Source organism: Aquarana catesbeiana, linkage group LG03 (assembly GCF_042186555.1).
Source record: "Aquarana catesbeiana isolate 2022-GZ linkage group LG03, ASM4218655v1, whole genome shotgun sequence".
Classification (NCBI taxonomy): Eukaryota; Metazoa; Chordata; class Amphibia; order Anura; family Ranidae; genus Aquarana; species Aquarana catesbeiana.
Genome location: NC_133326.1, coordinates 197,584,541 through 197,603,427, shown reverse-complemented (window position 1 = coordinate 197,603,427; position 18,887 = coordinate 197,584,541). Strand labels below are relative to the sequence as shown.

The 18,887-nt window shown below is 44.0% G+C and overlaps 1 protein-coding gene across 1 annotated transcript in view; it reads right to left on the bottom strand.

Moving 5' to 3' along the window:
- Positions 1-246: 246 nt before the first annotated feature.
- TPRKB (TP53RK binding protein) overlaps positions 247-18,887 on the bottom strand; it is a 57,343-nt gene continuing 38,702 nt past the window's right edge. The window contains exons 4-5 of the mRNA XM_073619700.1: positions 4,149-4,325; positions 247-530 (exon numbers count right to left, since the gene is read on the bottom strand). Coding sequence (XP_073475801.1) covers positions 444-530; positions 4,149-4,325 — 264 coding nt within the window. The 3' untranslated portion in view covers positions 247-443. The remainder of the gene's footprint in view (positions 531-4,148; positions 4,326-18,887) is intronic.

Genomic DNA, 18,887 nt, shown 5'->3' with positions numbered 1-18,887 from the left:
TGTTTACATGGTGTGTTAAAGAATTAAATGTTACCATGTTTTTATTGGAGTGTTATTAGTTTAAGCAGACTGTGATTGTCTATTGTTGTGACTTAGATGAAGATCAGATCACATTTTCTGACCAATTTGTGCAGAAATCCATATAATTCCAAAGGGGTTCACATACTTTTTATTGCAACTGTATATCTTTGTTAGTGTGCAAAGTTTAAACAGGTGACTTGTGAGAATGAAGCTTCACTCTGAACCTCAAATAAAAGTAAAATCTTTATTATAACCATTAACGCAATAAAATTAGTAAGTTATTAAAAACACAGAATTTCAGTATTTTTTATTCCCAAAACTTTAGAAGATAATAAATGTAACTGTACAAAGCACAATATCAATATATACAATACAAGTGAATGTTCCCATCAGTTCTCTGGAGTATTTCCGTAGTACATTCTTTATAAAACGTCTTTCACAGCCATTCTGCAGATTACAGCATCCAGTACAGAACCAATTTTATCTTCTTCTGTGGTCAGTTTATACATCTGGAAATAAAGACACTGCTATTAAAATCTCAACTATTTACAAACAAATTCAATATTAATCAAACTGCAAAAGTTTAAGCTGGATTATATACTAGATCACATATATAAAACACAAGGCCCGCGGGCCGACGCCGGCCCTCCAGGCCATTTCATGTGGCCCTCGCACCTCTCCTAGAGCTGTAGTAAAGCGGCAGCCCTCCTTTGGGCCTCCTCCAGACCCTGCACTTTCTGCTTCCCAACTCTGCCCCCAGCTTCTTCCCAACAGCAACACAAGGTAAGGGGGTGCACTTTTATGTAAGGGAGGGTGGGGGACTCTTGACATTTGATGTAAGGGGGGTGGGATACTCTAGTATTACAGATACAACAGGCCATTTAAGGGCAATCATAATGCTGATGCTGCCCTCGATGAAGTTGAGTTTGACACCCCTGTACTAGATAATGCAGATTATAAGGTCATCTTTAATAACATGTTACACTTTTATTTAGGGTGTAATATGTAACATATTACTAATGCAGAAGCTCACTCACCCTCCTATCCCCCACTGTCACAGTGGGCGGAGGATCTTCTCCTTGCACCCGCTGTCACAATTTAAAAAAATACAGCTGGGTGGGGCTTCACTTGCACAGCCACTTCATTAATTCACACAGATCTGAGAATGAATGAACTACAAGTCCCACCTACCAATACAGCAGATGGCTTGTAGTTTTAAGTGAACTGTGATGGCACTGATGAGTGCTCTCGTAATTCACCAACACTTTCTGCAATTCAGTAACTGTCTGCCCGTACCTCAGCAGGGACCTGACATTGCCGTTGGATTGCTTCCAAACCCTCTGATAACAGGCACCCCCTTCCCCCCCCCGGTGCGTCCCTGCAATGTATCCTGGGCACGGGACCAGCACAGAGGGTGCCAACGCGTAGAGGGGAGGAAGCTGTGCAGACATATGTCCGCTTTCCTCCCCTTTCTTTTGCTAAACCTGGAAGTGACGTGTAAGATATCACTTCTGGGTTCCCATTTCACTTTCAAATGCACTGCATTAGATTCACTAGAGCATAGGTGAGGCATCTAGGCATCTTAGACCCCAGATGTCTCATTAAAGAGAACTTTTTGCCTCATGTGAGTTAAAAAAAAAAATTCAAATTTGTAAATTGTGAAATAGTTACACTCAAGCACATAATACCCCCCCCCCCCCCAAATTTTCGCACATTTGCAATACACATGTTACATATCACCACACACCAGAGTGAGAGAAATAATTATAGCACCAGACCTCCTCCGTAACTCTAAACTGATGACCTATTGGGAGTTTTTAAAGTATTGCCTATGAAAAATATACGGTACCAAAGTTTTAACGCTACTTCACTGGTGCACACAAGGTTTGACATGTTGACATGTTGGCTATCTATTTACTCGTTATATAATGTTTTGAGGGGTTCTGCAATCTTCAGGCCTAAAATTATTTTTTAAACATGTGTGAAAAAAACACAAAACTGGCTCTGCAGCGAAAAAGGAAACCTACACTGACATTGCTGAGTCTCTTTTGTCTTGTATTAATAATTTTTAAGTCACTGACCTGGAACAAGTATGCAGATAGTGAACTCAGAAGTCCTGATCTGCATATTTGTTCTGGGTTAATGACTTGAATGGTACTGGAAAAAACCCTGCTTCCCTTACTTCCTGTTGCAATAAAAATGCCAGGGCAGCACAAACATCCTCAAAAACCCCTTTTTGGACAGTCAACACTCCAAGATGATCTAATTTTTGCCACAATATTTTGGAAATCTAGAAACATGTTGGTTTTAGGGGAGTGAAAACATGTAAATACAAGTCATACACAGGGAGGAGAAGATGAAGTTGTAATGAATAGGTCACATACAGGCGGTCCCCTAGTTACAAACATCTGACTTACAAATGACTCCTACTTTCAAACGGAGAGAGACAACAGGAAGTGAGAGTAAATCTACTCCTAGGAAGGGAAATTCATTCCTGTAAGAGCTATTATGGGAAAATAGTACCTCCACTGATGCTCTATCACCAAGGCTTGTTTCCACAACAACCCAAAATTTTCAAAATCCAATTGTCATTGGGACAGAATGCGAGGTAAAACCTTCTGATCAGGGGCACAGACAGCAAAACAAATGTTACAGGGGTGTTAACCTTTCCCTATGCTATCCAAAAAGCTTAAAAATAGGTTTTTTGGCCGGAACTACACTTAAAAAATGTACCTGTTCCGAAATGTAAAAAAATGTAAAATGTAAAAAAAAAAAATGTAAAAAATTTACCTTTTACAAACAGATTCAACTTAAGAACAAATCTACAGAGCCCATCTTGTTTGTAACCCGGGGACCGCCTGTACAGTGTAAAAATGGAGGTAAGGGGGTAAATGTGCAGGATAAGCGAGGTGAATGTTTATTATACAAGGTCACATAGAGAGGCAAGGTGAAGATCAGAGGTAAAGTAGAGAAGAGGGTGAAAGGTTTAAAAAAAACTATCCTTGTTTGCCGCTATAGTGATCTGTGTTTTTCTCTGAACTAATGAATGAATGATTTGTTCATTAGTTCATCTTTCCTCTCCTTCCTCTGTTATATGCCTAAATGCATTAAATATTGGATATCCCAGAGGAGGAAAAAGTGAGTCAGCATAAAGGAGTTATACATAGATTTTATTCTTACTGAACAGCTCTGTCCCATGTCCCACCTTTCTTGAAATTCAGATAACAAGGTACACATGAGCAATTATGGCCCCTTTCACACCAGTGGACCGATTAGGTCTGCCTTTCAGAGAAAGACAAAAAACCCCAGCAAAGCATGATTCAATTTGCTACAGCGGGGGAAAACATTTCTTCCTCATCCCTGGAAAGGCAACTGGATATTCCCTGGATCAACTTTACCTATAAATGTCAGTACCCAGTTATTTTATGTACATTTAGGAATGTATCCAGGCCTTTTTTAAAACAATCTACTGAGCTGGCCAGAACAACCACTGGAGGGAGTCTATTCCACATCTTCACAGCTCTTACTCTAGACATAGAGTGCCTCTATGTCCTCAATGATGAACTTAAAGTAAATAACTCAACACCAAGTTTACTATATGGACCACTTATGTATTTGTACATGTTGATCATATCCCCCCTTAATCTTCTCTTCTCAAGAGAGAATAAATTCGGTTCCTCTAATCTTTCCTCATAGCTGAGCTCCTCCATGCCTCTTATCAGTTTGATTGCCCTTCACTTTCACTTTCTCCAGTTCCCCAATACTCGCCTTCATCCAATCGGGACCGCCAAAAACAGATGGATGGGGAACCGTTCCCCATCTGTCTAACGGTTCGGATGACAGTCGGATGGAAACAGGCGGTTCGTTTCCATCTGACCACCCCAAAGAGAAGAATAGGCTGTGTCCGTTATGCTATGCAGGAAAACAGACGCAGACCTGTCATACGCCTGCTCAGGGGGATCAGCGGACAGATCCCCTACTGAGCAGGCGGATCTACTTGACAGAGTCAGCCCCATCTGAAAGGGGCCTACATCAAAGAGAAGTTTAAGATTGATCTCTCCCAGAGGACTCCAATCAATACATTCAAACAAAAACTATAAAAGTATTGACCTAATGGATTTAAGTACCTTTCTCACTTTCATGAAGTCTGTTAGTTGTGACAGTTCTGCTAGAGGCACTTGCTGGCCTTCCACGTGAGAGATTATTTCTTGAGAATTCAAGGCTTTAGTCCCATCGTCGGTCAAAACAACAAGAACTCCAGAATCACTGTCTGACAGGCCAAACTTTCTAAAAGCTTCCGAAATCTAAACGGAAAAGACATTAATAAGCTTTCTTTTTTTAGACATATCATGTTTATACAGGTTCATTTCCTCATGCAGAGAAAGGAAGAAGTATGTCCAGCAGTGCTTTTATTGTACAGTATTTTAATGGAAGGTATTGTATATTTTTTGTGTGTGAATATGCATGCTTGCAATGTAATTAGCAAAATGTAGATATTTTAAGAGCTAATTTCCAAGCCAACAGATAAACACAAATGTGTATGCATATACTGTATGCTAACTGATTTTTCTCCTGACTTGCCTATCAGATGTCATTTCTGCAGTCCTAGTTGAAAATAAAAAGGTGGATTCTGACTGGTTAAAATATTCCCATTACCTACTTTTCATACATCAGACCCACTTTTATTTTATATTGTTAAAATAGAATTAAACTTTGTTGCCTTCACCCAGGGTTTCTGTCATAATGTGCTAAACCGTGTACATCGTGTAGAGTGGTGCGATGTGTTGTTACTTTTTCTTTTTTAACTTTAGGGCTTGTTCATACTTACTGCATGGTAAAACACGGTGGTTTACCATGCAGGAAGTGTCCGTTCTGGCCCGCTGTGCCTTGCGCTTGTAAAGTGCAGAGCACCGTTTACAATTTTTTTTTTTTTTTTAACTTCATTGAAATGTCACTGTGTAATTTCCGCGAAGTGGTTGTAAACCTCAGTCATGAAATCTGAACTAAGCACATATATCTGTAGTGTTTACTTATCTATCTCCAAAGCTCTAAGTGTAATGCCCCGTACACACGGTCGGACTTTGTTCGGACATTCCGACAACAAAATTCTAGGATATTTTCCGACGGATGTTGGCTCAAACTTGTCTTGCATACACACGGTCACACAAAGTTGTCGGAAAATCCGATCGTTCTAAACGCGGTGATGTAAAACCCCTTCCTTCGGGACTATAAACGGGGCAGTGGCCAATAGCTTTCATCTCTTTATTTATTCTGAGCATGCGTGGCACTTTGTCCGTCGGATTTGTGTACACACGATCGGAATTTCCGACAACGGATTTTGTTGTCGGAAAATTTTATATCCTGCTCTCAAACTTTGTGTGTCGGAAAATCCGATGGAAAATGTGTGATGGAGCCTACACACGGTCGGAATTTCCGACAACAAGGTCCTATCACACATTTTCCGTCAGAAAATCCGACCGTGTGTACGGGGCATAATTCCTCTCTGGTGCTTCATTCCTGTTATCAGCATGAGTCACTTCTGACAAGTTTTCCCGACATAGGAGATAAATTTATGATGGGAAGGGAGCTCAGCACACAGCTTGTCTATTCAGAAAACGGCTCTGTATCCTTCCCTCGCTCCTGTGCCGTGTGGGGAGAGGGATGTATTCTTTTCCTCCAATCAGCTCTCACACACTGTAACTGCAGCTCTCCACCCCCTCCTCTCTGGTCTTCACAGATGAAGAAGGATTTTATCATAATTCTGCACTTTTGAAGGGATGTAGGGAAGAGTAGACAGCAGATAAAAGAGTAAAACTTTTGTAGCAGGATTTGTTTCAACTTTGTGTATCACCTGAAGCTATTCACTTTGCTGAGTTTATAAGAGGGTTTACAAACACTTTAAAGAGGATCTTCACCCTAGAAAGAAAAAAATAAAAAAGTCAGCAGCTACAAATACTGCAACTGCTGACTTTTAATAAAAGGACACTTACCTGCCCAAGGATCCAGCACTGTACTTACCCAGGCCAGTTCTTTGGGTCCACGGCAAGTTTAGTGTGGGGAGCCGGCTCTGACTCTTTATGGCATCACAGCCGACTTCCCACTGCGCATGCACGAGCTGCACTGTGCTTTGTGAATGGCCCCACAGCCTTCTAGGACCTGTGACGTGTCCCAGGAGACTTGCGGGCAAAGAAAGGGGATGCAGAACTCCGGCTCAGATAGCCTAGGCGATCAGTGTATTGTGGCAGCAGAGGTGTCCCGCTGTCAGATTCCAATAGCGCAGCGGGGAGGATTCCTTCATGAACCTCTTTTCTGGAAATGTTATACCTAGGCAAATCCTATCCTCATATTGATCAGCGGTTCCAAATTAATAATATTTACTGCAGATGGGAACAAACACAAAAAATATACCTCCCAGATTTCCAAATTACTGCTCTGTTTATTCAGTGCAATTGGAGCTTTTTATACAAATGCTTATGTGGGTACCATTAGGGATAAGCCGAACACCCCCCGATTCGGTTCGCACCAGAACTTGCGAACGGACCAAAACTTCGCATGAACGTTAGAACCCCATTGAAGTCTATGGGACTCGAACGTTCAAAATCAAAAGTGCTAATTTTAAAGGCTAATTTGCATGGTATTGTTCTAAAACGGGTTTGGGGACCCGGGTCCTGCCCAAGGGGACATGTATCAATGCAAAAAAAGTTTTAAAAACTGACTTTTTTCTCGAGCAGTGATTTTAATGATGCTTAAAGTGAAACAATAAAAGTGTAATATTCCTTTAAATTGCGTACCTGGGGGGTGTCTAAAGTATGCCTGTAAAGGGCGCATGTTTCCCCTGTTTAGAACAGTCTGACAGCAAAATTACATTTCAAAGGAAAAAAAGTCATTTAAAATGACTCGCGGCTATTCATGAATTGCCGGTCCGAAAATACACATAAATGTTCATTGATAAAAACTGCATGGGATTTCCCCACAGGGGAACCCTGAACCAAAATTAAAAAAAAAAAAACTGGCGTGGGGGGTCCCCCTAAATTCCATACCAGGCCCTTCGGGTCTGGTATGGATATTAAGGGGAAATTTTGGCGTGGGGGCCCCCCTCTTTTTAGAGAGCTGGACCCCGGGATCCAGTGTTTGTTTTTTTCAGCCACATTTTCCTGGCAGGGTGCTTTACAGGTGCAGGGGTGTGGAACCCCTGATAAAAAGGGGCCCCGGTCTCTGAAGGTTTTTTTAACAGAGCCCACCGTGAGTGGTGAAGATTGGGTCTGTCTGGTTTACCACAGAACCCTGCAGCTGGATAAGGTAAGGGAGATTCCTAAGGAATTTTTCTAATTTTTATGGTTTTTCTCCTTTAAGTAAATGTTGTCATGCCTAAAGTCGCCACCGGGGGCTGTCAAGAGCACGTATTCAGAGCCTGATTCCATGCTTGTCAGTCTCGCTCTGTGTCACAAGCTGCACGCTTCTTCCAGCCCAAGCCCCAAGTAGGATGTGGGAAGGGGGGGATTTTTCTCTTTTGAATCCATCCACCTGGACAGCTTCTTTCCAGCAGGCAGAGGGTCAGTCGGTGGGATGCCACGCTGCTCCCGTGGCCGTCGCCATTGTGGCGGTTCTCCATCCAGCAGCTCTCCTCCTCTCCAGCCCCCCCTCCACGTGCAATTTCCTCAGCCATGATTGGATTGGAGGAAAGATTAACGGCTTTAATCGCATCTTCACAGAGTGCAAGAAAACGCATTAAGTCCCCTTCTACCACCCAGGACCCTCAAACAGAGGAACAGTGGGGGAGGGAAGATGATTCTCCCTCAGGGGACCGTGAAGAGACTGATGACTCCTCTTCCGAGGAATCAAGTGAGGAAGGACCTTCTTCAGCTTCACAGGCTGAGAAATTGCTGGTGCAATCTCTTACTGAAAAGTGTCCGCTCCACATTTAAGTTACCCGTAACTGAGTTGGTTGAAAAGCCCACTTCTTGTTTGGGTTCACTGAAGCCTCCTCAAGCTTTGTGTGCTTTTCCTGTCCATTCATTGATGAAAAAGCTTATATATTCTGAGTGGGATCACCCAGATAAGCATTTTTTCCCCTCCCAAAAAGTTTTCAACACTTTATCCTATGGAGGAAGAATTTACAAAGATGTGGGGTATACCAGCAATTGACGCTGCTATATCCTCTGTGAATAAAAGTTTGACTTGTCCTGTTGACAACGCTCAAATGCTTAGGGATCCAACCGATAAAAAGTTGGAATTCCTGTTAAAAAACATTTTTTTCTTTGGCAGGTTCAGTAGCTCAACCTGCAGTGAAGGCAATTGGAGTGTGTCAGTCCTTGAGAGACTATTTGAAACAGGTGCTCAAGGTTTTCCCTGAACAGCAGGCCCAGGATTTAGCCGAGCTGCCAGGGGCTTTGTGTTTTGCAATTGACGCAATCAGAGATTCTATTCTTCAGACCTCTCGCCTTACGCTTGGGTTGGTGCATATGCATAGAATGTTATGGTTGAAAAATTGGTTAGCCGAAGCACCATGCAAAAAGCTCCCGGCTGGGTTTCCTTTCCGCGGTGAAAGGCTGTTTGGGGATGATTTGGACAATTATATCCAAAAGATATCAAGTGGGAAAAGTACCCTTTTGCCAGTTAAGAAAAGGAGTAAACGTCCCTCATTTAAATGGTCTCTTTCTCCAGGGCCAGGGGCATCAGCCTCCATGCAGTCACGACGGCCTCCATCGTCAGGTTCAAGAGGTAAACCTCAGAGTCAACCCCAGGGACAAAAGAAGTCTTGGGGGAGGAAACCTACAAGACAGAACGCTAAAGCCCCTTTATGAAGGGGCGCCCCCGCTCGCTCGAGTGGGGGGAGGACTGCTAAAGTTCAAGGGTCTGGCAGGAGGATTTTCAAGACTGATGGGTGGTCTCCACAATAGCTCTAGGTTACAAACTAGAGTTCCGAGAATTCCCGCCTCCTCGTTTCCTCAGGTCACATGTTCCCAAAGATCCAGAGAAAAAGAAGTCTTTCCTTCAAGAGTTAGACCGGCTTTTGTCGCAGAAAGTGATCATGGTGGTCCGCATGGAAGAGCAGGGTTTGGGGTTTAATTCAAACCTTTCCACGGTGCCAAAACCAAATGGAGATGTCAGACCCATTCTAGATCTCAAGGATCTAAACCAGTTCCTGAAAATTCGATCTTTTCGCATGGAATCAATCCGATCAGTAGTCTCCATCCTACAAGGAGGAGAACTTCTGGCATCAATCGACATCAAGGATGCATACCTGCATGTACCTATTTTCCCCGCTCATCAAAAATATCTGCGTTTTCGAAGTGGAAATATTTCATTTTCAGTTTGTAGCTCTGCCTTTCTATCTAGCTACTGCACCTCCGGTGTTTACAAAGGTCCTAGCTCCTCCTCTGGCCAGATTAAGGGCCCAAGGTATAACGATTATAGCTTACCTAGATGACCTGCTCTTAATAGACTGGTCGGTAGCCCGCTTAGACTAAAGCTTGATCACCACAATCAACTACCTGGAATACCTAGGTTGGGTCCTCAACCTAGAGAAATCTTCTTTAAAGCCAGTAAGAAGACTAGAGTACTTGGGTCTGGTTATAGATACAACCCAGAAGAGGGTGTTTTTACCCCAAGCAAAGATCAGCGCCATAAAGGAGCTGGTTCAGGTCGTCAGGGCGAAGGGTCCTTCTATTCTCCTTTGCATGAGGTTGTTGGGAAAGATGGTGGCTTCATTCGAAGCGTTTCCCTATGCTCAGTTTCATTCGAGACTGCTGCAAAACAGTATCCTGTCTTCCTGGAACAAGAAGGTCCAGGCGCTAGATTTTCTGATGCGTTTGTCACCAATAGTGCGCCAGAGCCTCAGTTGGTGGTTGATACCCGAGAATCTGCGGAAGGGAAAATCCTTCTTACCAGTTACCTGGAAGGTGGTAACAACAGATGCCAGCCTTTTGGGTTGGGGAGCAGTCCTGGAAGAGAAGACTGTCCAAGGGAAATGGTCCAGAACTGAAAGGACCTTGCCCATCAACATTCTAGAGATTCGGGCAGCGTACCTAGCCTTAAAGGCCTGGACATTCAGGTTGCGGGGTTGTCCTGTCAGGATTAACAACCACCAAGGGGGCGCACAGGGAGAGGTAAACCTTATCCTAACCTGGTCAGAAAAGCATTTGTCGTGCATAGGGTTGTCCCGATACCGATACTAGTATCGGCATCGGCAGCGATACCAAGCATTTGCCCGAGTACTTGTACTCGGGCAAATGCTCCAGATACTTCACCCGATACCTGTACAGTCAGCGGTGATCGGTAAGTGGGGGAGTTACATGCTCCCCCCCTCCCTTTCAGCTGCTTTAGTGAAATCTATACAGTGGTGAGCTGTGCTTGTAACTCCCCCACACACGATCACCACTGACTGTCACCGCATCCTCCTCCAGTCCCCCTCCACGCCCCCTCCGTTCTGCTGTCCCACTCCTTTCTTCCTCCGTGTCCCCCTCCGTTCTGCTACTGTCCCCTTCCGTTCTGCTGTCCCCCTCCTTTCTTCCTCGGTGTCCCCCTCCATTCTGCTGCCCCCCTCCTTTCTTCCTCCGTGTCCCCCTCCGTTCTGCTGTCCCCCTCCTTTCTTCCTCCGTGTCCCCCGCCGTTCTGCTATCCCCCTCCTTTCTTCCTCCATGTCCCCCGCCATTATGCTGCTGTCCCTCGCCGTTCTTCTGCTGTACCCCTCCTTTCTGCTGCTGTCCCCCCTCCAGTTTTCCTCCGTGTCCCCCTCCGTTCTGCTGTCCCTCCCCATGTCATCCTCCTTCCTTTGATGTATGAACAGAGTCAGTGATCACTGACTCTGTCCATTCACATAACTGAAACATTGTAATCTCCTGTGATTACAATGTCTCAGTTTTTGAATGAAGAGGAGCCGCTGTAAACTCTCCATTCATTTTCAGTGCAGCTGAGGCTGCAGAGAAAGGAACTGGGGAATCTCTATCCTTGGTCTCTTTCTCTGTCTCAAGGGGGAGATTTCAGGGGTCTATTAAGACCCCTGATATCTCACAAAGCCCCCCAACAGGGCTGATTAAAAAAAAAAAGTATTGCAATAAATAATAAAAAAAAATTATTGTAAAAGATAATAAAAATTAAAATAAAAAACACACAGACACCATCCACCCCCTCCTTCCCAAAAAAAAGAAAGCATTGTAAAAAAAAAAAAAAAAAAAAAAAAACGAAACAAATAAAAATTGTAAAAAACACACTGTCACGTGACATTAAAAAAAGTATCTGTAATCGGTATCGGTGAGTACTTGAAAAAAAGTATCGGTACTTGTACTCGGTCTTAAAAAAGTGGTATCGGGACAACCCTAGCTGTGCATATCGGCAATCTTCATTCCAGGGGTAGAGAATTGGTAGGCGGACTTCTTAAGTCGCCAGCAGTTGTTTCCAGGGGAATGGTCTCTTCACCCCTGACATCTTCCTGGCTATATGCCAAAGATGGGGGATCCCGGACGTGGATCTGTTTGCGTCCAGGTTCAACAACAAGGTCGACACTTTGTGTCAAGAACAAGGGATCCACTCGCATACGGAACAGATGGTGACTCTGTGGTATCAGTACTGATTTATGCATTCCCTCCGATTCTGCTGCTACCACGACTTCTTCACAGGATCAAGCAGGAAAGGAAGTCGATGGTTCTTGTAGCCCCAGCGTGTCCCAGAATATCTTGGTATGCAGAGATCGTAAAGATGGCGGCAGGGGTCCCATGGACCCTACCACCACGTCCAGACCTGCTGTCGCAGGGACTAGTGTTCCATCCTACCTTACAAACGCTAAATTTAACGGTTTGGCTATTGAAACCCACAGAGTCATTTACTATAGAGTCTGGAAGGCATATGTTTATGTTTCCTGGTGTGAATGCAGGGGTTGGCATCCCAGAAAGTATGTCATAGGTAGAATCCTTGCGTTTCTACAAATGGGGTTAGAGATGAAGCTGGCCTTGAGTACTATCAAAGGCCAGGTCTCTGCCTTATTGGTATTGTTTCAGTGGCCACTTGCTTTGCATTCTTTCGTCTGTAGCTTCATACAGGGGGTAACACGGCTTAATCCACCGGTTAGGTCACCCCTGAACCCTTGGGAGTTGAATTTAGTTCTGTCGGTATTACAGAAACAGCCTTTTGAGCCGATACGACATATTCCCTTGGTCCTTTTGACAAAGAAGCTAGTCTTTCTGGTAGCCATATCTCCTGCAAGAAGGGTATCAGAATTGGCTGCTCTTTCTTGTAAAGAGCCATATTTAATTATTCATAATGATAGAGTGGTATTGCGTCTTCATCCTAGCTTTCTGCCGAAGGTGGTTTCAGGTTTTCATCTAAACTAGGATATTGTTCTACTTTCATTTTTTTCAGAACCCTGTTCTACGGAAGAAAAGTCACTACATTCTCTGGATGTAGTGAGAGCAGTCAAAATCTATTTGGAGGCGACTGCTCAGATTTGGAAAACAGATGTTTTGTTTGTGTTGCCTGAAGGTCCTAGAAAAGGACAGGCAGTGTCAAAATCTACTATTGCTAAGTGGATTCGGCAAGTAATTATTCAAGCTTATGGTTTGAAGAGGAAAGTTCCACCTTTTCAAATCAAAGAGCACTCCACTAGGGCTCTTAGTGCTTCGTGGGTAGTGCATCACCAAGCCTCCATGGCTTAACTCTGCAAGGCCACAACTTGGTCTTCAGTCCATGCATTCACCAGATTCTATCAGGTGGTTGTAAGAACGCATGAGGAAATCGCCTTTGGGCACAGTGTGCTGCAGGCAGCAGTATAGGTCCTCAGGTCTGGTTGCACCCTACTTTTGTTTGTGTCTCCCTCCCCTCAGATAGCATTGCTCTGGGACATCCCATACAGTAAATACTGTGGACCTGTGTCCCGTGAAGTACGATAAAGAAAATAGGATTTTTATAACAGCTTACCTGTAAAATCCTTTTCTTGGAGTACATCACGGAACACAGAGGTCCCTCCCCTCTTTCTGATTACACGTGTATTGCTTTGCTACAAAACTGAGGTACTCCCAGTAAGGGGATGGGTTATATAGGGAGTTAAACTTCCTGTGCAGGGTGTGCTAGTGTCCATCACCTAAAGGTGCCTATACAACCCATACAGTAATTACTGTGGCTCTTTGTCCTGTGATGTACTCCAAGAAAAGGATTTTACAGGTAAGCTGTTATAAAAATCCTATTTTTTTCTTATTCAACTTTATTGCTATCACAAGGGGTGGACAACACTCCTTGTTATGGCTTTTGGCAGTGACAGGTTCTCTTTATGGAGAGATCAGGGGTCTATTAGACCCCTAATTCCTCCTCTGCCCTCCAATGCAGCGGACTGAACAGAGATCCATTTGATCAGCTGCTTTCCCTGCCAGGGAAACCACACTGAAACTGGAAGTGACCAAAATTCTCGCCACTTCTGGCTTCATGCGTCACAGACGAGATAGGGCAACAAATGTTCCTCCCTCTCCTCAGTAGACTGCTGACCTTATCGCTCCGGTGGAATGGGAGAGCCCAGGATTGGGGGCGAGAGGGGGGTTTGCGTGCGTTTTTTAGGGCAGCCAATTCACTTGAATGCTCAGATCTCACCTTCATAAACCAGCCGTTTGTGAATAAAGTGAACGACAGAAGCATTGTGTGTTATGGAGAATATGTTCTCCACTTCTCATCCCAGCTACATAAACTAGTACATATGTGAGATAAGTCACAATCATCACGATCGCAGGTCATCTCTCCTTCATAGATGGACACCTATATGTGGTTTCAATCAGAAAGAAGCAGCTTAAACGCAAACAATTCCTGCTGTGCTCTGTCTATAGAAAACCAAAAATGCTTTTGTGACAGCAGTGTTATGGGTGCACCCTATACTAAATGTTCATTTGTAAAATAAAGATTTAAAATTATTCTAAAATGTCCTTTAAAAATGATAACCTTTAAACAAAATGTAATATAACATTTACCCAACACATCAGTTTCCCTTTAAGTACAACTGACATTTGTTTAAAGCTGTACATCAGCCACTTTCTATCCCCAGATTGACAGCTACTCTCCCATATCGCCTTCATCATCTAGTAACCAATATCTCACATCACCTCCCCAGACTAATTGTCGTCCCACCACCAGTCCGGGGAGGGGATGTGGTGGGATAGCCACAGTACCTCTGTGGACTGACGGCCACCCTCCCACACTTTATCCCTGGACTGATGGCCACCCTCCCACACTCCCCACCCAGGCTGGAGGCCATCCTTCTGAGCCCCCTACCTGGACAGACACTCACTTTTCCACACTCCCTTCTCAGACTGACCAACATCCTCCAGCAGACACTGTCCCCCTCTCTACGGACTGCTGGTCACCCTCCGACACACCCTCCCTGGACTGCTGGCCACCCTCCCACACTGCTGGTCACCCTCCCATACCCTCTCTCTGGACTGCTGGTCACCCTCCCACACTCCCTACCCAGACTGGCATCCACACTCCCTCCCCAGACTGACAGTCGCCCTCCCACAGCTCCACGAGGACTGGAGACCACACCTGCGTCCTGGACCTATGGTCACCCTTCCCGCCTCCCCGCACTGATGGTCACCCTTCCACACCCTGCCCTGGATTGATAGCCATCCTCTCACATCCCCTCCCCAGACTGACAGCCACCTTCCCACTCGTATGGCAGCTACCCCTCCACATTTTCCCCTGAGATGAAAACCTCCCACAGCTCCTCTCCAGACCAGCAGCAACCCTCTCACACCCCGTGCTCACATTCCATCCCTGGAGATAAAGCCACAAGCACACATCTCTTTCTGCTGAGTCAGCCCCCAGCCTCTAATTCCCTTTCCAACTTATTGATGAGCTATTAGCCAACAGATGTCTAGTCCCTGTTCCCACCTGCACCCCTTTCACCACTGTACAGTGCTTTGTATGGTATTGGGATCTCACACAGGGTGGACCAACATGGACCGCACACCAGCACAAAATGCCCCTCACCCCTGGACTGCCCACCACACTCTTGGAATACCAATCCATATAAACCACATGGCAATCATAAGTTAACATATTTGATTTTAATAAATGTACTCGATAAACTATCACAAGCACACTGAATTAGCTAACCCATGCAGATTAGTAAACGTCTCAATTTTACACACAGGTGAGCATTATTTTCTCTTCAGCATTTTTGCTATCTTACTCTGCTTACCCCCAAAGTTCCTCCCCACACAACCCGCTATCAATGACTCAGCACTTTAGAATTCTGTTTCACTAAGCTCTGTCTTTTGGAACAGGTGCATCTAAGCTACTACCTCCTGTGTAATGCCTGGTCAGCCTCAAGAATATAGCACTCAGCCTGTGAAGTCTCTGCAAACCTCCATGTGCAATCCGTGCAAAAAAGGAGAAAGGCTGGTGCCATGGAAGTCGGCTAAAACAGTTTTATTAATGAAAACAGTTAATAAAACAGTTTTATTAATGCAGGTGAACAACAGTCAAAAAAGCCAAGGCGTTTCGGTCATCAGGCCGTAATCATGGCTGATTAGCCATGTGGCTCTTCTCTCTTTTTTGCATAAAGTTCTGTCTTTTGTCTTGTTGCCATTCAGGGCAAAGTAACAGTGTAACAGCCTCCCCAACATACCTGTACATGACTTACCTGCCCTTCTTAACAGCTCCCTGCTATATAAGCAGATTAAACTTAAGCTTTTGGCAAAAATCTTAGTTGTTCTACTAAAGCAAGCACTGAGTCATTGTTAGCTAGCTGAGCTGGGAGTATGCGCAGTGGCCAAGTAGAGTTGCTGTTCCTGTATGTGTAATGCAGTAGCACATACTTACTTCCAAATAGTGCTGTATATTAGAAAGAGTATATATTATAGTTGACTTCAAATCAAATGTACTTTGCAAAGGAGAGAGGCCTTTTTCATTGGGAATAAATGTAAAATCTTCAAGATGTTAGATGCCAGATGTAATTTTGCAGCTGATCTGAATAACTGGACTCTTAGCTTCTTCCACAGTAGGTACACAAACATGACCTGCTAGTAAGATGTATATTATTCACTGGCATGAAATTTTAAGGCAAAGCCTTTTCAATCCATAGAAGAAATTATCCGGCAACCCGCCACGTTCCAAGCTCCAAACCCTTTATTAGGCTACATTAAAAGTGGCACCAAACAGCCAACATGTTTCAGCCATGACAGCCTTCTTTTTTGATGCCTCGAAGGCTGAAAAATGTTAGCCACCTTGTGCCGCCCCCAATGCAAACTAAAAAGAATTTAGAATTTGGAACGCACCGGGCCACCGGCTAACTTCCTCCATGGATTGGTGCCTTGGGAGCGCACACTCCAGCCATGAGCACCGGCCCTCAGCAATCTATGCGGCAACAGTCCATTTGAGCGTGGGTAAAGTTTCTTCAGAAAGCCTGTTCGATCCCCATATGGAGAGCTTCTCCCTGACTGAGAACACCAAGCAAACCTCTATGCCTGTGGATCCTCTGATGTTTGACTTACTCCTATAACACTTCCCGCAGTGAGGACATTAATACGGCTTTTCTGATGGGTCACCAGATCGCTCTTCCTCAAAAAACATTTCCCACATTCCAAACAAGAGTAGGGTTTCTTGTCCGAATGGATCACCTGGTGGTGGTTAAGGTTTGACTTTTGGTGGAAGCGTTTGCCGCACTCTGAACACGAATAGGGTTTTTCCCCTGTGTGCAGTCTATAGTGGATGATGAGATGTGCATTTGAGGGAAAACCTCTCTCGCATTGGGGACAGGTATACGGCTTTGTCCCTGTGTTTGTTCCTATATGTTCCGCTAGACGCGTCTTGGGGTAAAGCACTTCCCACATTCGAAACACGAATATAGGGTGTCCCTCTGTGTTTACGTTAACCTCTGCTCTTTGGCTAAAACATCCTCCACATTCAGGAAACGGCTGTTTCGACTCGTGTGATGAGCGACTCTGTGAGGGTCATCCGAGAAGCACCCCTCTGCATAGAAGGATCAGATGATCGTATTGGGTGGAGGTTTGTGGGAATGGAGTGTTCTTCCGCAGAATCAGATGTGAGGTCCTCCTCATCGCTTTTGTCATCTGGAGAGGGCAGGGGCTGAACTATTTTGGTTTTCCTTTTGTGCTGTGTAGCTGTGCTGATCTCTGGAGGGACTTCCTCCTTCTTACATGGACCATCACCGATCACATATGGGTCTTCTGCTTCCATTTTCACTTCACCTTTAATTGCATTTCCATCTGTATAGTACTGGAGGATCCTGTGATGTTACTGTATGGCGTGCCGGGAATACAGATGACGGGGACATCTCTCTGGGGGATTTCTGGTACTGGATCTATCTGAAAGAACTTTCTCCTCTTTATACTGCACATCAGTCCTCAAATACTTCTCTTCTTCTCTCTCTGTGACTTCAACTTTAACATTAATCTGACATTCAACCTGATCCTCATATGGGACTTTGAGATTTTCCTATGTTCATTCTTGGGATTCCAGAGGACTGGGAGAACTCTCTGGGGTATTTCTCTTACTGGATCCATCTGGTGATGTGAGGAGCGGCCGGGTTCTCTATCATGATGTCCTTGTAGAGATCCTTTTGTCCTTCTAAATACTCCCACTCCACCATAGATAAAGAGACAGTGAAATTCAGACACCATATAGGAACCTCTCCCATCAGCAGCTCAATGATTTTGTTGGAGACCTCTTGGATCTTTTTGTCGTTGCTTGTTTCAGGTGTCAGAGCGGAAGGTGGAGGTTTTGTGAAGGGTCTCTGTGTATTCCTTAAGTTGGGTGCGACCAAGCCATTAGACAGCTTGAAAGTAGGGATCGACTGATATCATTTTTTCGGTGCCGATATGATACCAATATATCGGCCACCTCTCCTCCCGATAGCCGATATTTTGTACATTTAAAATACATTTTTTTACACTGTCATTTTACATTTTTTTAGTTTTTTTATCACTGTTATTGCTGTCACAAGGAATGTAAACATACCTTGTTACAGTAATAGGCAGCACAAGTACTCCTCATGGAGAGGGGTCTATAAGACCCCTCCTCTGCACTCCAAAGTATTCAAAACGTCAAGATCAGCATTTTTGAATACTTTATTTTTTAACCACTTCAGCCCCGGAAGATTTGGCTGCTCAATGACCAGACCATTTTTTTGTGATACAGCACTGCGTCGCTTTCACTGACAATTGCGCGGTCGTGCAACGCTGTACCCAAACAAAATTGACCACATTTTCCCCCCAAAATTGAGCTTTCTTTTGGTGGTATTTGATAATCTCTGCGTTTTTTATTTTTTGCACTATAAACAAAAAAAGAGTGACAATTTTGAAAAAAAAAAAAAAAAAAAAAAACCACAATATTTTGATACTTTTTGCTATAATAAATACCCCCAATTCTTTTTTAAAAAAGCTAATTTTTTCCATTGTTTAGGCCAATATGTATTCTTCTACATATTTTTGGTAATAGAAATCGCAATAAGCATATATTGATTGGTTTGTGCAAAAGTTATAGTGTCTACAAAATAGAGGAAAGATTTATGGCATTTTTATTATTATTATTATTTTTTTTTTACTAGTAATGGCGGTGATCATTGATTTTATTCGGGACTGTGACATTATGTGGACAGATCGGATACTTTTGACACATTTTTGGGACCATTGACAATTATACAGAGATCAGTGCTATAAAAATGCACTAATTACTGTGTTAATGTCACTGGCAGGGAAGGGGTTAACACTAGGGGGCGACCAAGGTGTTAACTGTGTTCCCTCATGTGTGTTCCCCTGTAGGGGGATGGGACTGACTAGAGGAGATGACAGATCGTTGTTCCTAGCTAGTAGGAAAACACAATCTGTCTCTCCTCACAGATAAGGTATTTATGTGTTTACACACACACA